The 16,259-nt window shown below is 47.5% G+C and overlaps 1 protein-coding gene across 4 annotated transcripts in view; it reads left to right on the top strand.

The window, feature by feature from the left end:
- The window catches only part of MYO5B (myosin VB), a 145,691-nt gene that overhangs the window by 40,118 nt on the left and 89,314 nt on the right, over window positions 1–16,259 (top strand). For all 4 annotated transcript variants that reach the window (XM_085043256.1, XM_085043253.1, XM_085043255.1 and 1 more), the window contains exons 5-8: window positions 7,767–7,923; window positions 9,864–10,007; window positions 12,045–12,126; window positions 15,733–15,840. In XM_085043256.1, the coding sequence (XP_084899382.1) occupies window positions 7,767–7,923; window positions 9,864–10,007; window positions 12,045–12,126; window positions 15,733–15,840 (491 nt within the window). The remainder of the gene's footprint in view (window positions 1–7,766; window positions 7,924–9,863; window positions 10,008–12,044; window positions 12,127–15,732; window positions 15,841–16,259) is intronic.

The following is a 16,259-nucleotide window of genomic DNA, read 5'->3' as shown; positions in this document are numbered from 1 at the left end:
AGTTCACTATATTAAATATAATTATCAGTGTAAAATAATGAAGGACCAAAAAAAGGTTGTAGAAGGTAACTCATGCCATTTATGAAAGACACAGTGTAAAATACCACCCAGATGAAAATGAAGCATGTGAAAATCTGTCCTTATAGTGCTGCTGGCTTCAGCAGCTGCAGCATGAAATGTGCATTTGCAGCTGATGTTTGAAAAGGCAAACAGAAAATAAGGCCTTGAACACTCTTGTTTGACTGGATGTGAAATATCTTCTTGGGTTTCTCTGTGGGAAAAGTGGAACTGCCCCTAAGTTGTGGTTTTCTGTTTGCCTTGACTAACAATGCCAGGGATTCTAAAAACCCAAATCAGAGCCAACAAATAAAAGAAGCTCCTGTCACTCTCAACAGTGATGCTGCTTCAAATTCCAGTTATCCCACAGAAATGGGAACAATTCCTGGCTTCAGAGACCATTTCAGAGATGGCTTTTCTCTGTGTTACAATGCTGCAGCACTCTGGTTACCTCCAGAGTTCAACTTCTGTTTATTCATTTGAAAGTGGAGTTGGACCATCTCAGTTTGTTGTCACTGTTATTAGCACTTGAGTAATGCAACCCAGTGGTAATTAAATGATTGCATTTTTTGTATTTCTAACAACACAATGCAGTAACTATGCTCATTCTTAGCCTTTGCAGCACTGCCAATAGAGAAATGCATTGGGGCTTCTGTGAGTGTTCTCATTGTGGTCAGGCTCAATTCAAACTGCAATACTTAAAGGGTTTTTAATCTTCAGATTGCTTTATGAACACTAATCCTCCAAGCAACCTGAAAGAAGTAGGCTAAATATGATTTCCATGGTGGAGGGACTTATTGACTCGTTCCATGATGCAGAGAATTAGTGTCAGATCTGGGATTAAAGCTGGAGTGACCCCTGACAATTATTCACAGGGTCTGGCTATGCCTTCAATTGTTCCAGATCCTTTTCCCTCTTGGAGAAGCTGTGCCTTTAGTGGAACTGGTTTTGCTCCTGCTGCAGAGACCAGGATGAAGCTGTGCAGTTAAGCTGCTTGTGCCAGTGGTGATTTTCTGAAGGGATGACTATGAAAACAAATCCTAGATTTTCCAGGTCCCTTCTCATGGGTTTAGACTATTGCTTTACAGAAAGCTGACTTTGGAAAAATTCTGACTGGTGATATATGTCTGGAGAATATTTGGGGTATATTTGTCTTCAGATTCTGTTTCCAGGCAGTGCTGCTGAAGGCTGAGGGTATGGGGTGTAAATATCTGCCCTGAGGTATCCCCTGTCTCTTCTGTCTCAGGCAGATGGGTGGGGAGAGCCATCCCTGGGCTTATTGCTGTGGCTTGACCATCCCCATTTCTGAAATGAGGATTTTCCGGTGATGTTCTGCCCAGAATTAATTAGATGAATTGATGGGAAATCATAGATGACAGTGACTGTTGACATTCCTGGGCTGAGAATTGCATATGGAAACACTGAGCAGTGGCACACCTCTGATGGCTCTGATGCAGCTGGACAGCTGTGTCCAGCTGGGCGGTTTGGGGTGTGGATGCTTCTCCACACCTTTCCCAGGCTGTTTGGAGGCTCCTCTGAGGGCAGCAGTGTTCTCTGTATTGCTGCAGGTGAAAGACTGACTGCTTAAACAGGCAGGGAAATACACTCCCTTGACGTAAAGGCTGGTAATTAGCAGCCAGTGCTAATCAGCAAAGGAATCTGAAGTGCCCTTTCTCTTCATAGACAACTGCCTTTTTTTTTTGCCTTGGGCAGCACCTTTAGATATTACCTTAAAAAAATTGTATCTACTAGTCTTTTAGAGTAGATATAAAGAAGGAATTTTTGGTTGCCCAAAGAAGCTGCGGCTGCCTCATTTTTGGAAGTGTCCAAGGCTGAGCTGGATGGGGCTTGAAGCAAGCTGGGGTAATGGGAGGTGTCTCTGTTCATGACCTTCACTAGATGGCCTTTAAAGGTCCTTCCCAACCCTGTCTGTTCTGTAAATCTGTGATATTTTTTATGTGTTGTAAAAGCACCAGTGACTCCCTTCTTGGTTCTGCTGGGCTGGGCACATCACCCATCTCTTGCTGTGTGTGTGGCCAGGGGTGAGAGTCCTGATGGGTACTGCAAGAAGAGAGTTGTGTTACTCACCCCCAAAGGACCTCTGGAGGAGCTATGGCCTCTTGCTTTGAAGAAACAGTTCCGTGTTTTGTTCTGGTTGGCCTTCTGCCCCTTGGTGGTTTTGTTGGCCTCTCTGGCAGGTTGTGGTCCATTTGTGGTGTTGGTTTTCCAGGCTGAGCATTGTGTGAGCTCTGTGTCATGGGCAGAGGAGCCTTGATGCACTTTGTAGCAGCAGTACAAGCTGTGGTGGCAGCTCTGAGGGGCATAGGAGCCCCACCAGCCCCAGGAGCAGATGGGACAGCACTACCATGCTGCAGCAGAGGCAGTATTCAACAATAACACTTCATTTTATCCAGGTTTTCTTCCATAATAATTTTCTTCTGTGCTGGCGCTGCCAAAATTGAATGTATTTTAAGCAGCGGTGTTGCACACTGTGTCTGCACAGTGGCAAAACATTTCAGTATCTTTTTTTCCACACTGAACACAAACACCTCCTGCCTGGCTTTAACCATTTCTGCTTCCTGAGCATCCTGTTTGCTGCCAGCTGCTCTGTGGGGTTCATTGATCTTCCCCTGCTGGCACCAGCAGTTGGTTAACTTGTACACTGAAGAAGGGAAAGGCTCTGCAGCCTTTATTCCTGAGGACTTTTATTCTTGAAGTTGGAAAATAAATGTCTCAACATGCATTATCCACCAAAAAACCAAGAAGACACGCATTACTGCAAATCCAGGAGGTTGAGTGGTCTGCTAAAGAGCAGCTTTCTTTCTGTATTTTAATTTATATAATCCAAAAGTTTTTGTGCCATGGAGAGCTCAGCTGGCCATTTCATATTGCGGCACAATCAGCCATTAGGAAAAATTCTTGAGAAATGCTGGAAAAATGGGACCTGGCAGAGTGGCTGCAATAACAGTAAATTGTGTTGGCCATGGTTTTATCACCAGGCTCAGTGTCTTTTGGCAAATGTCTGTTTTAAAAAGACACAAGCCAGAGGGAGGAATAAAGCACTCAGAACGCCACTTAAAGGCATTTTTGTGGTGGGATATGGAGCCCAGGGGAGCTGTGGTTCTGGGTTGATGCCTGGCTGGGCTCCTAGGTGGGTTGGTCTCTGCCTTCTCCAGCCAGGCACCCACCAATAGCTGATATGTAGAAGTTATGAGAGTGGTCAAAATTGGTGAAAAGAAGTCATAATTGCGAATCTTAAATAGATAAAAATGGGTTACCAAATATTACCTTGCAATGCTGTCTGGATGCCAAGTAATGCATTGTGAGATTTTGGCCTCATTTAACTGAAGACAAACTCCCTTTCTGGTGGAGCTTTTATCTTCTGGCTTTCAGGGAAAAGTGGCAGGAAAATGTTATCTGAAATGTGCCCCTTGGGCCACACCTGTCATGCAGAGAAGGGCGGGAAACAGTAATTCTGAAGTAACTTTTAGGCAAGTGTAGCTCTAAGCCATGCCAGCTTTGCATTTGCAGATCTCCTTTTGCAGGGTTTTTGGTTGTCACCTCTTTCTTCTGCTTCTCCCTCACCTCCTCACAAGGACAGTCTGTTCATCCACACTTGCAGCCCATGCCAAACCCTCTGTCTGCCCTTCCCTTGGCAGCTGACAGGAATTTTGTCTGTTGGATCCTACTGATGGACCTCAGCAAGAGGCTGTCCATGAGTCACTGAACCATGGATCCATTAAGGGTGGAAAGAGCCTCTTAGATCGAGTCCAGCACCACCAGCACTTTCACCATTAAACCATGTCCTTAAGTGCCACAGCCACACCCTTTAGGAACACTTCCAGGGATGGGGAGTCCGCCACTTCCAAGCAGCCTGTGCTGGGGCTTGACAGCCCTTTTCGTGAAGAAATTTTTCCAGATGTCCAATCTAAGTCTCGCCTGGCCCAGCTTGAGGCCATTTCCTCTCGCCCTTTCACTTGTCACCTGGAAGGACAGACTGACAGCCCACCTCACTGAAGATGATCAAACCAGGGGGAAACTTCAATCAGAGTTCAATCAGAGGTAAACCATGACAGCCATCAGCTGTCCCAGGAACTGCTGCTGGGCTCACCCAGCTATCTTCCGCGGTTGGTGCTGAGTTTCCCTTCCTCTCTGCAGCCTGGCACTGTTTTTCCTCCTCTGCGTGCCTGTGCCTGGTGCCTCGTGCTGCCAGGAGAGCTTTGTTGCACACCTGTGGGAGTCCAAAGGTGTGGGACTGTCACACTGGCTGCCCCGTGCCTGGATCCTGCCAGCTGGCTGTGGGAGAGCCTCAGAGCTTTGCCAAGCCCTGCTGAGGGCACGGCGCTATGACTTAGCAGGACCAGGCTGTCCCCACCCGGGATGAGTCACCAGGAACATGGGTTCTGGGATGTTGGCTGCCTGGCCAAGGGTGTGCTCCTCTCACAGCCCTTGTTTCTGCATTGCTGGTGATAGCTGGGGTGGTTGGAGGCTCCTCTTGCCTTCCTGTTGGTTGGTACCCAGGAAAACTAGCTGGCTGGGGATGGATTAAGATACACTTTGTGAGTTGGTGCCTGGAAAATAGAGAGAGCTGGAGATTATCTTTTCAGTCCTCTGCTGCTGAAAGCATCTCAGAGTCGTCGTTTGCACCAAAATGTTACATGTGACTTGAATCGATTACCTTGAGCCTAGAAGGAATTAAGATGTTCGTGCCTGACAGTGGAGGGAAGTAATGGTGTGGTGTGTAAAAGTGGTGTGTGGCAATCATTTAGCCTTTGTCCTCATCTCTCACTGGTATAAACTTGAATTGAGTATCTTAAATGGAAATGTGTTTTGATGGTGTTTCCTGATGTCAAGAGAACTGCGCGGTAATAAATTTATTGTTATACTTGTGTATGGGATTTTCTGTGCCTGCTTTCAGCTGTGATTCATGAAAGCCAGGGCAGAGTCTGGGAAGCTTAAGTTGATCTTACTTAAAAACACACTCAATTACGTCCTTACAGCTTACCCAAGAGCTCGGGTATTTGGGAGCTTATAGCAAATCCTGCAGTGAAAACTCTGCAGCCAAATTGCAGAGGTGCTGGGTTTGCCATGAGCTGCTGATGCCCTGGGGAGCAAATCCCACTGCAACAGAGGCACTTGGTCCTGGAGCCAGCAAATCTTTTCCTGGAGGAATGTAGCTCTGAAAATGAGCTCCTCTTGCTGCCTTGGACCTTTGTCTGCCTTGGAGCTCAGGCACATTAAACAGATTAATTACTGGGATGTATCTAGCAGGTACCACACTGGGAAGGATTGGGTATTTCATGGTGACTTGTGCAAGGGCTTTTGTGTGAATGGTTCATTTGGCAAGTGGAAAAAGGCATTTGGTTGAGTTTGTACTCTGTGCAAGGCTCAAGAGTGGCTTGAGATGATGCACCTTCAGCTTCTCCATGCAAAATCCTGTGCCATGGAGGTATCTGATTGTGTTGGTTTCGCTTGGCCCAGTTTTTGTTAGTGGAGGGGCCACAGAGGTGGCTCCTGTGAGAAGCTTCTGGAAGCTTTCACCACGTCCAGCAGAGCCAATCCCTGATGGCTCTGAAGATGGACATGCTGCTGGCCCAGGCTGGGCCAATTAGAGATGTTGGTTACGCCTCTGTGATACCATATTTAAGAAGAAATCAAAACAATGTGAGCACACACTTCTTTCTAGCCAGAGAGCGATGAGGAGGTGAGAACATTGGAGAGAAAACCGCATGGAGACGCCAAGGTCAGTGGAGAAGGAGGGGGAAGAGGTACTCCTGGCACTGGAGCTGAGAGTCCTCTGGCCATGGTGATGACCATGGGGGAGCCGGTTGTCCCCCCACAGCCCATGGGGTCCACAGGGGTGCAGAGATCCCCCACAGGCCTTGGGGAGGTGCCCATGCCAGAGTCGGTGGATGCCTGGAGGAGGCTGTGGTCCAGTGGGAGTCATAGTGGCAAGAGAGGCCTTGCTCCCGAGATGGAGCAGCCTGGCCTGGGAGGGCTGCACCCCGTGGATGAGGGACCCACTCCACAGTAGTCTGGGACGAATGTCTTCCTGTGGGGGACTGATGCTGGAGCAGTTCACAGAGAACTGCCCCCCGAGAGAGGGACCCCATGGCGAAGCAGGGGAGGGACTCCTTTCCCTAAGCAGCAGAAGAATATCTCAGTGATGACTGACCAAACCCCCACACCCTGTCCCACTCTGCACTGTTGGTGGGAAGGCGGGAGAGGCGTGAGCGGAGAAACGGTGTCTGAAGGGCTTATTTTACTTCTAGTTGTCCTCCTCTGTTAGTAATATATCTCATATTGTAGCTTTAAGATAAGTTTGTTTTGTCCTTGCAGCATTTTTTCTCCCGGTCCCTTGTCTCAACTCATGAACCTTTTGTGTGTTAACTTGTTTATTCCCCCTCTCGTCTGCCCAGTAGTGTCAAGGGAGAGCAAGTCAGCAGATGTTGTGGGTGCCTGGTGTTTGGCCAGTGTGCTAAACCCAGCATTCTTGGTGGAGAATGCAGGCAATCATGAATACTTTGAGATAAGGATGCTAAGGAGAAAACAACAGGCAAAACAAGTATTATGTTTTTAATGTAGAATGAGAGTGAATTATTCCTGTTGTAATGGTTGTGAAAGTTCCAGGGTTGGATTGTGTGTAATTTGCCCTTTTGTGTTGGAATATTTAGTGTAGAACACTTTCTTTTTCTTCTGTTTAGTTAGATTTTTGTTGCTCTGTGTTAAGATTGTATGTTGAATTGGATTTTAATGATTCTTCTGAAATATGTGACTCACAGAGGTGGGGATTGGAATGTATTGGTTTCGCTTGGCCCAGTTTTTGTTAGTGGGGGAGCCACAAAGGTGGCTCCTGTGAGAAGCTTCTGGAAGCTTTCACCATGTCCAGCAAAACCAATCCCTGATGGCTCTGAAGATAGATGTGCTGCTGGCCCAGGCTGGGCCAATTAGAGATGTTGGTTATGCCTCTGTGATACCATATTTAAGAAGAAATCAAAACAATATGAGCACACACTTCTTTTTAGCCAGAGAACGATGAGGAGGTGAGAACATTGGAGAGAAAACAGCATGGAGACGCCAAGGTCAGTGGAGAAGGAGGAGGAGGTACTCCTGGCGCTGAAGCCAAGAATCCTCTGCTGGCCCTGGTGACGACCATGGGGGAGCAGGTTGTCCCCTGCAGCCCATGGGGTCCATGGGGGATGCAGAGATCCCCCACAGCCCATGAGGAGTGGGTGGATGCCTGGAGGAGGCTGTGGTCCAGTGGGAGACCCCATGGAGAGAGAGGCCTTGCTCCTCAGATGGAACAGCCTGGCCTGGGAGGTCTGCGCCCTGTGGATGAGGAACCTGTGAATAGTTGTCCAGACAAATGTCCAGCAGCAGAGGTTGGGTGTTGGTGATCTGTCAAAAATGGGCTTCCCAGAGTCTCAGGGTGAAGGAGGCAGCAGAGGGGCTCAGCTCCTGCTGCCTCTGCAGGCCTCTGGAGATGTTCTGGAGATGTTAAGTGTCCTTTATGTTTTCTCTGAGAAGTGTCACAGTTGTGTATTATTCACTTTTACTTTCGTAGTCCCGAAGAAATCCAGTGTCTGTAACTCAGGTGGCGACAAGATGAGGGACCAGCGACATGGCAAGAGGGTTCAAACAGCTGACAGGAAAATGGATGAATTTACAGATGCTTAACCTTTATTGACTTTGCTGCTCTGGCTCCCCAGGGATGAGAAGAACCAGTCCATCATCGTCAGCGGGGAGTCAGGGGCGGGGAAGACAGTCTCTGCCAAATATGCCATGCGCTTCTTCGCCACCGTCGGGGGCTCTGCCAGCGAGACCAACATCGAGGCCAAAGTCCTGGCCTCCAACCCCATCATGGAGGTAAAACTGCACCATTTTCTTTGTCCTGCTTGCCCTGATCACTGAGTCTCTCCGTAAGTCACAAGTGTGGTGAGAACCCCTGGGGGCTTGCAAGGCAGGTCTGATTTACAGCATAGCAGTATCCTGGAGCTGAATGGAGATGCAGAAATACACTGACAGCCTCCATTTGGACCACCCCAACTGCACCTGAGTTTGATGGTCTTAAAGCTGAGCCTGAGGATCCCTGGCACAGCTCCAGGAGCTGGGCTTTGTTGGGGCTCCAGAGCAGAGAGGTCAAGCAGTGCAGCCAGCACCGTTAGTGTTTTATCATCTTCTTCCTCCTTTGTCACTGCTTGGTGCCCCTAATCTCATTCTTTTATTGTGCAAACATGGAATAGGAAAGAAAGGGATTGATCCATTTGAGATACTTCAATGCATTTTAATTTTTGTTAGTTTTTTGTTGCTATCAGTCACCTATCGACCTCTTCCCCCAGGCAGCAGCAGCAGGATGAAAGGACATAGTCTTGAGCTGTGCCAGGGAAGGTTTAGGTTGGACCTTAGAAAGAATTTTGTCAGGGAAAGGTGGTCAGGCATTGGAAGGGGCTGCCCAGGGAGTTTTGGAGTCCCCATCCCTGGAGGTGTCCAGGGAAGGAATGGATGTGGCACTCAGTGTTCTGGGCTGGTGAGAAGGTGGGGATCAGGCACAGGTTAGAGTCTGTCATCTTGGAGGGATTTTCCAGCCTAATTGATCTGTAATACAGGAATAACAAGTCCCATTATAGGGAAATCTCTGCTCTGAAGGAAAAGAATTCTTGTTATAAACACAAAAGAAAGGGAAAAAAGCAGCCTTGTTTCCTTTCACTGAGGCCACATGCTGAAAATAAATGTCTGAGTGCCTAAATCCAATTTTCCAAACAGATTTTGGAGTAATGAAGTGCCTTCAGTTGCTTTGGACCTTTCCAAAGTGCACAAAGCGTGTCAGACTCTTGTGACTTCCTTTTCAGGACAGGAGCCAGCAGTGCTGTTTTAGTGGAGTGTAGCATCATCCTGTGCTTAACCTTAGGCTTGGCTCAGCCTTTAGGGAGGCTTCCCATCATGGTGCCTCGTGCCAAATTGTCTGACAGACACAGAGGTGAGGGCTGATCCAGGGTGAGATCCAGCCTGACAGGCAGCACGTGGGGTCTGGCATCCTGCTGCCTGCTATGGGGGATGAGCTGGGCTGTCACAAGAATTGATGGTGCAGATGAGCAGTAAGAAACACCACCCAGGTGTGTGGCTGATGGGGAAAACTCACTGATTTCTAGCTTACTTATTCCCTCACCCATCTCCTCTGCCTCTCTGAAATGCAGCTGCAATACCAGGGGACACTTAAAACCATAAAAAAAAAAAATTCATAGTGCACGCTATTCTTCTATATGACCCCAGAATTTTATTGCTCTAATTTTCCTCCCCATGTTCAGTTCTGCTTGTAATTTCTAAGTGCTGAGGCTGGGCAACCTGCCTGTCTTTATTGGAAATTGATGAGAACATTGCCTATGCAGAAAAAAAACATAAAAGAAAACTGCCTGGTTAGCAGAAAACCCTTGAGTTAAATGGGCTTGGGGGGAAGGAGACCTGTCCAGGGAAGCTGCTGGTGTTGGCTCTGAACAAAGGTGGGGACATCCTACAAGGCAAAAGAGGAATGTTGAAGCTGTTGGGATGTAGATGATTTAATTACTGTACAAATACTCATTGCTGTTTATATGCATTTTTGTTCCATAAAGACCCTGGAGACACCACATTTTCAGTGAGGAATCCTCCCCAAGGTCACACTGTTGTTCTGCCCTTTGCATGTGGGAAGCAGTTTTCCTCAAATCTTCCTGTGACTGTTTATATATAAACACTGCAAATTGAGGTGTTTAAAAAAATTCTAAAATTGAATTAAAATTTAATATTCAATTTTTTTTTTTTGTGTCATGCAGGCCTTTGGAAATGCTAAAACAACGAGAAATGACAACAGCAGCCGCTTTGGGAAATACATTCAGATTGGCTTTGATAAAAGATACCACATCATTGGTGCCAACATGAGGACATATCTGCTGGAAAAATCTCGGGTTGTATTTCAGGTGAGGAGTTGTGGGACTTTTTCATTTTTTTTTTCCTTTTGGGTGCTGTATTCCAGGAATTCAATAGGCTGGGTCTTTTCTATGGATTAAAAAAACCCCAAACTCTCTTTACAACTAGAATCACAGAATCATTTAGGTTGGAAGTGACCTTTAAAAGCATCGAGTCCAACCATCCCCCCTGCACTGCCCAGGCTACCACTAAACCCTCATTGAATCATCATCAGGAATGATTTGGGCTGGAAGGGACCTTAAAAGATCACCTCATTCCATCCCCTACTGTGGTCAGGGACTCCTTCCACTGTCCCAGGTTGCTCCAAGCCCCAATGTCCAGCCTGGCCTTGGACACTGCCAGGGATCCAGGGGCAGCCACAGCTTCTCTGGGCACCCTGTGCCAGGGCCTCACCACCCTCACGGACAGGAATTCCTTCCCAAGATCCCACCTAAACCTACTCTCTGTCAATAGGAAGCTATTCCCCCTTTTCCTGTCCCTCCATGCTCTTGTACAAAGCCCCTCTCCATTTTCCTTGTGATTGTATCCCCAACTGCCTGTCCCTAACAAGTGTGCTTGAGATCACCCAAAAATCACCAACAAGGGTATGAGCAATAGTCAGATTTAATATTAAACTACAAAGCACAGCAGATTCGTTGGCAAGATTCACTCCACTTACAAAGGACAACTAAAGCACAACAAGGGAAAGAAAGGACCTTGAGGAGTGAGAATATCAGCCCAGGACACATCGTGTTTTGGTGACCCTCCAGCTATAGCAAAGCTGAGGGTTTCTGGCTCTGGGAGGGACTGAGGGACATTGCTGCTCTCAGCCTGCTGAGGTCCAGGAGAGCTCCAAGGGCCTCATCTTGGAGAGCTGTTTGTGGGGATGGAAAGAGTGGGCTTTAGTCCTGACAAGCTTTCACCTGGCCACAGTTTGTGTGGACACTTTGTTTGGAAGTGTGAGAACAAGGACATTAAGCCATTGAGGGGAGAGAAATGTTTTGGCTGCTGATGAGAAAAACAGGAGGTTATTAGGAGTTTGTGGGAGCAGAGAGTGTTTTTGATAAGGTTAGAAAGCGCTGAGCTCCGGTGGTGTTTTCAAGGCCAAGGCCTGGGAAGCATTTCTCATCTCTCACTGCAGCCTGGAAAGGAATGGAGTGGGATGTGGGGACGATGCACCACAGTGCCACATCCACTCAGCTTTTAAATCCCTTGAGGGATGGGGACTTCACCACTGCCCTGGGCAGCTGTGCCAGGGCTGGACAACCCTTTCCATGAAGAAATTGTTCCTGATATCCAAACTAAACCTACCCTAGCACAACCTAAGGCCATTTATTCTTCTGTCGCTTTCCTGGTGGACACAGCTTCCAGATGTGTCTTTCAGGCTAAGTCTTGGAGTTCTTTATGATTCCTACCTGATGAGCCTTGTCCTGGGCTAAGGTTTACCTGGGAGACTTGTTAGATAAAGAGCTGGGGAAAACAAATTGCAGGCAATAGTGTTCAGTTTTGAAGACAAAGGAGGGACAGGAGAAAGGCTAAGAAAGCTGATGTCTCTGCCACTGCACATCCCTTGGGCTTCTTGTGCAGGCTCAGGAACAGCTTTCTTGGTTTGTGCTTGGGATGTAGCTCAGAAACACCTGCAAAAATTCTGTCCTTAAACAAATAAAAGTGCCCCAACTGCAAAAAATCCTAAAAAAATTACAACTTTGAGAACCCATGAAGAGTAAACCACCTTTTTTATATTACTCTGGGTTTGCAATTCAGCCAGCAAGCTCTGGCTTGCTGTCTCACTTAGCCTGGTTATTCCTGAGAGGGATAAGATGTGGAAGGCAATATGGAATTATTTACTTTCTTTGCCAGATGGGCAGTGTGTGTTGGTCAGGCTTGGCACCTCCTTTCTCTCAGGTGGAAAGGAAAAACTCCTTGTGTTGGTGTCACTGAAGGGGTCTCAGTGGTGGGAAGCAGGGGATGGGACTGGGGTGGCCCTGAGCTCTGGGAGCACTGCTGTGACCTCTCTGTGCCTCTGGTAACTCAGCATTTCCCTGCAGGCAGAGGACGAGCGCAACTACCACATCTTCTATCAGCTCTGTGCCTCCTCAAGCCTTCCAGAATTCAAAGACCTTGGACTCAGTAAGTTTGGCACATCTCTGTGCACTGGTGGCTGCTGCTGGGGTCTGGTGGCAGCAGTAGAACGTGGTGGGGCTAGAAATGCTGGTCACTGGGGAGGCCCTGTGTGCCCAGGAAGGGGGAGGAGGGGAGGGAGATGGGCTCCAAGGGCTTCTGCTCCTGGGTGAAGCACAGGTTTGCTCACCCCATCACCAGGGATGTGGCGACTTGGGTGAGGGTGGTGAGGCCCTGGCACAAGCTGTCCAGAGCAGCTGTGGCTGCCCCTGGATCCCTGGCAGTGTCCAAGGCCAGGCTGGACAGGGCTTGGAGCAACCTGGGATAGTGGAAGGTGTCCCTTTATGGTCCCTTCCAATCCAGACTATTCTGGGATTCTGTGATTCTGTAAAAATTGGCAGCAGAGCCACAGTGAAACAACATGCTGTGGTAGATGCCAGCTGATGCAGGGAGATCATGTGTTAATATTGTACCAAGCTTACAAAGGTATGTATTTTAAATCAAATGGGATTGTGGGCTGATCTGGCCAGTGTTTTGCCAGGAGTGGTTGTATCCCTTGAATCCTTTATGGTTTTTTTCAGTGGTTAACTCCTGCAACAGGTTGGGTTTTTTCCTCTGGGATTTGCAGCAAAACCTCTGTAGAACACCTGATTCAGAGCCTTTGCACTTGCAGCAGGGCAGGCAGAGATGTTTTTTAGTTATTCTTAAATCTTGAATATTTGTTGTTGCTTAGAATGAAAGGCAAGGCTTAAACCATGTTTTTTACCTGTTTTTAAAAAGTGAGCAAGGCAGGTTCTGATCCCACCATAGGGTCTTGCAGAAGTTTCCATCCAGAATACAGAGGCGTAGCAAATGAAGAGAGGGACTTTAGGTTTCTGGGTAATTCTGAGCTCTTCTTAGTGACCTTTTGGGTCACTGTAGGCATTGTAGGCACATTGCCAACATGGAGCACATCACTTTGATGTGCTTTCCACTTTCAAGAGTTTCTGCCATAGTTATGTGTTTCATTTTTAAAAACATATGCTGGGTAACGATGATGTCTGCTGGCATCTTAAAATTCAGACACAAATTATTTCAGCTCAGTCTGGGAGATGAGTTGACGTGTGAGAGCTCCAGCTGTGAAACCACTGCTCTCTTCTTGGGAACATGTGGATCAGGGAAAACACCAGTCTTACTCATCACAGCTCTCTTAAAGCATCATCTGTGTTTGTGGTGACTGGTGGGGGTGGAGGCTGAGAGGTTTTTGCTGGCTTGGTGCATCACCCAGGACACGTTTGTGCTGTTGTGACTGTGGCTCAACTTCAGCAACTCAGAGATGAATCTGTAATGACCACAGCTGGCAGTGCAGGAGGCAGTGGGTACCAGGGCCATTAGCACACAAGGAAGCCTTCTTGGGTCATTTCTAATCACAATTTGGTGTCAGTGCACGTCAGTCTCCAGATGCTCTCTGTGGCACTTTGCATTTGCTGTGTCTCAGCATGCACAGGTATTGGAAAAGGAGTGGTTCTTTCCAGAGGTGAAAGTGTGTGTCCTTGGTGCTTCCTGCCCTCTCACCTGGCATAGCTGAAAAATGTCTCCTAAGTGTTTTGGTAACTGTCAGAAGTGGGGAAGCTCACGCTCTCAGTGGGGACAGGGATGTCCTCACTGAGCTGCTCCTGTCGGTGTGACACAGACTCTGCCTTGGCCTGAGGAATTGCTGGTGCTGGGCAGTGCTCTGTGGGTGCAGAGGTACACAATTCACTTGTTTTTCTTTTCTTCTGAGTGATGTTTTTCATTTCCAACTTTGCCTTGGATTTACTGGCCTTTATGAAGATGACTAGTCAGAACTCAGATTTATTTCCTCATGTGAGCTGTACTTACCTGTCAGCCTTGTCTTCCCAAGGCTTATACAAAACAAGAGGTGTCTTGATGTGAAAATCCACCTGTTATTACACGTGGAGGAGGGTGTATATTTTTCTGTATTAAAAAATAGGATCTGTTGCTTCTGCTTTGGGTCTTGCATAAACAAAGGGTTGTTGTTACTTTCTTTTATGTTGCGAGATGCTGGAAAACAAAGAGTCTCTAAGCATACATGAGCCCAGCAGAGCAAACCAGTGTTGGCATCAGTCAGAGTGATCCTAAAGGCTTAATTTTAAACTAGAAAGTAAATATTTGACTTTAAATGTTGATGTGCAGTGCAAGTGCCTTTTGAAGTGTGGTGTCTAGCTTAATGATGCCTGGGCAGTGGTGCAAGGCAGGAACGTGTTTTATTTGTTTGCAATGAATCAAAGGGTTTATGTAGCTGTCAAAATAATTACAGAGATCTTGAAATGTAGAGATTGGAGTTAGTTGTATCAGGGATGACTTGAGGCAGAAACAGATCCTGGCGTGGATGTTTAAAATTGAAAGCTGATGGTCCTGATGCCATCAGCCACCCCCAGCCCTGGTGCACCTTGTGGGGTGATGGGCAGCAGCATCAAGCTGTGAATGTGGTGTGCTCCACCATGGGCTGGGTGAGCTCTGTTCTGCTGGGGGACCGGGAGAGACATTGTCTGCCTGACCCCAATCAGCATTTTCTGCCCCTGTTCTCAATGCTCCAGCAATGTGCAGAATTACTGAAACCTCTGTGTTGCAGAGCTTTGTATGCCAAAAAGAATTAAACGTTTTTCTTTATAGCCTGAAAGTACAGCTAATGCAGAAACCTGTGGGAGGGCTGGGAAGGGATGGGGAGCTTCTGGTGGCAATTTGAGTCAAAAAACGTGCAGATTGCAGTGATTTTAAAGGTTACCACTAGGCTGGTGTGGAACACACAGTAGGCTTTTTCTCTATATTCATGATGCTCGGGAAATATATTTGTGCATGTTAATGAATGCCTTTTGGCAAATGACACCTACTGAGTTCAAAAGAGGCTGAGGCTGGTGCTGAGAACTGATTCTGGGTGGGCTGGGGAGGCTGTGCAGGGGCTGGGCTCCCCCAGCCCTCCCAGGGGACAGGCTGTGCCAGCAGCCTGGGGCACACATCTCACTGCTTTGGGCCTCTGGTAGAACCATGTTTTAGGGAGGGGAATTACACATGAGGCTTTTCTAGGGGGACATAAGTCCTGTGATCTCCTCTTGTTGTATTTGAGTTTGAAATGCCTCTCAGTCTCCATGGGATTTATAGGTGTCATCCTGGAGTAACTTTGCTGAAGTACAGATGATGAAGTGGTGTAATGTAAGCACCACGAGCCATTCTCTGTTCCCGTTGCTCCCAAGGCTTCAGGCTTTATGTGGAAAAGGTGTTAAATTTTCTGAATCAGTCATGGGTATGTAAAACAGGATAAGGAGCTATTGAAAGTAGTCACCTCAGTATTTGAAATGGTCTTCCCCGTGCGATGGAGCTGCTGTTAGAATCCCAAATACGCCACAGCACTGCCCTGGCTGCTCTTGCTTTGCATGGGAAGAGCTTTCATCCCTGCAAGAAGCAGCTACAGTCACTTACCAAGGTTCTGCTTCATCCATTTCTGACTAAACTGTGGTTCAAAGGAGGCAGATGCCCTGCAGGGGTGGACAGGGAGCATCCCGGTGCATGTTCTGGGGAGTGTCTCAGGGGTGAGTGCTGCTTGCTGATATATTTCTCCTCTTTCTTCTCTACCAGCATGTGCCGAAGACTTTTTCTACACTTCTCAGGGTGGTGACACATCCATTGAGGGCGTGGATGACGCTGCTGACTTTGAGAAAATAAGGCATGCCTTCAGCCTGATCGGTAAGGGCTTGCTCTGCTTGAGGCCTGCCCAGCAGAAGTCTCTTGCAATTGTTTCCATTGTTTTGTCTGAATTACAGCGTTCCTGCTGACCTAGTTGGCTTTACTTTGTTCTTGAGTAGGAGCTACAGAAGTATTTCTTGCGGCTGTCTGTGAAACAGCAGAGAAATGGAGAAGAACACAGAATTTAAGAGAAACTTAAGCCATTCTGAAGTCAAAGCAGGGCTGCAGTATTGACTTGCTATTTTTTACCCTGTTTACAAGCAGGAAAAGAGCTATTACTCTGCAGTTCAATCTGTGTTGTGGTTGAGGGTGATGTCACTTCTTGGATCACAGCATTGTACCGAGTAGCTGATTCCTGGAAATAATGAGCTGAGTACATCCCTGCTGTGCAGAGTCCACATCTACATGGCAGCTGCACA

Source organism: Lichenostomus cassidix, chromosome Z (genome assembly GCF_008360975.1).
Source record: "Lichenostomus cassidix isolate B80296 chromosome Z, HeHo_3.0, whole genome shotgun sequence".
Lineage (NCBI taxonomy): Eukaryota > Metazoa > Chordata > Aves > Passeriformes > Meliphagidae > Lichenostomus > Lichenostomus cassidix.
The sequence above is the reverse complement of the archived record's forward strand: the minus strand, read 5'-3'. Positions and strand labels throughout refer to the sequence as shown.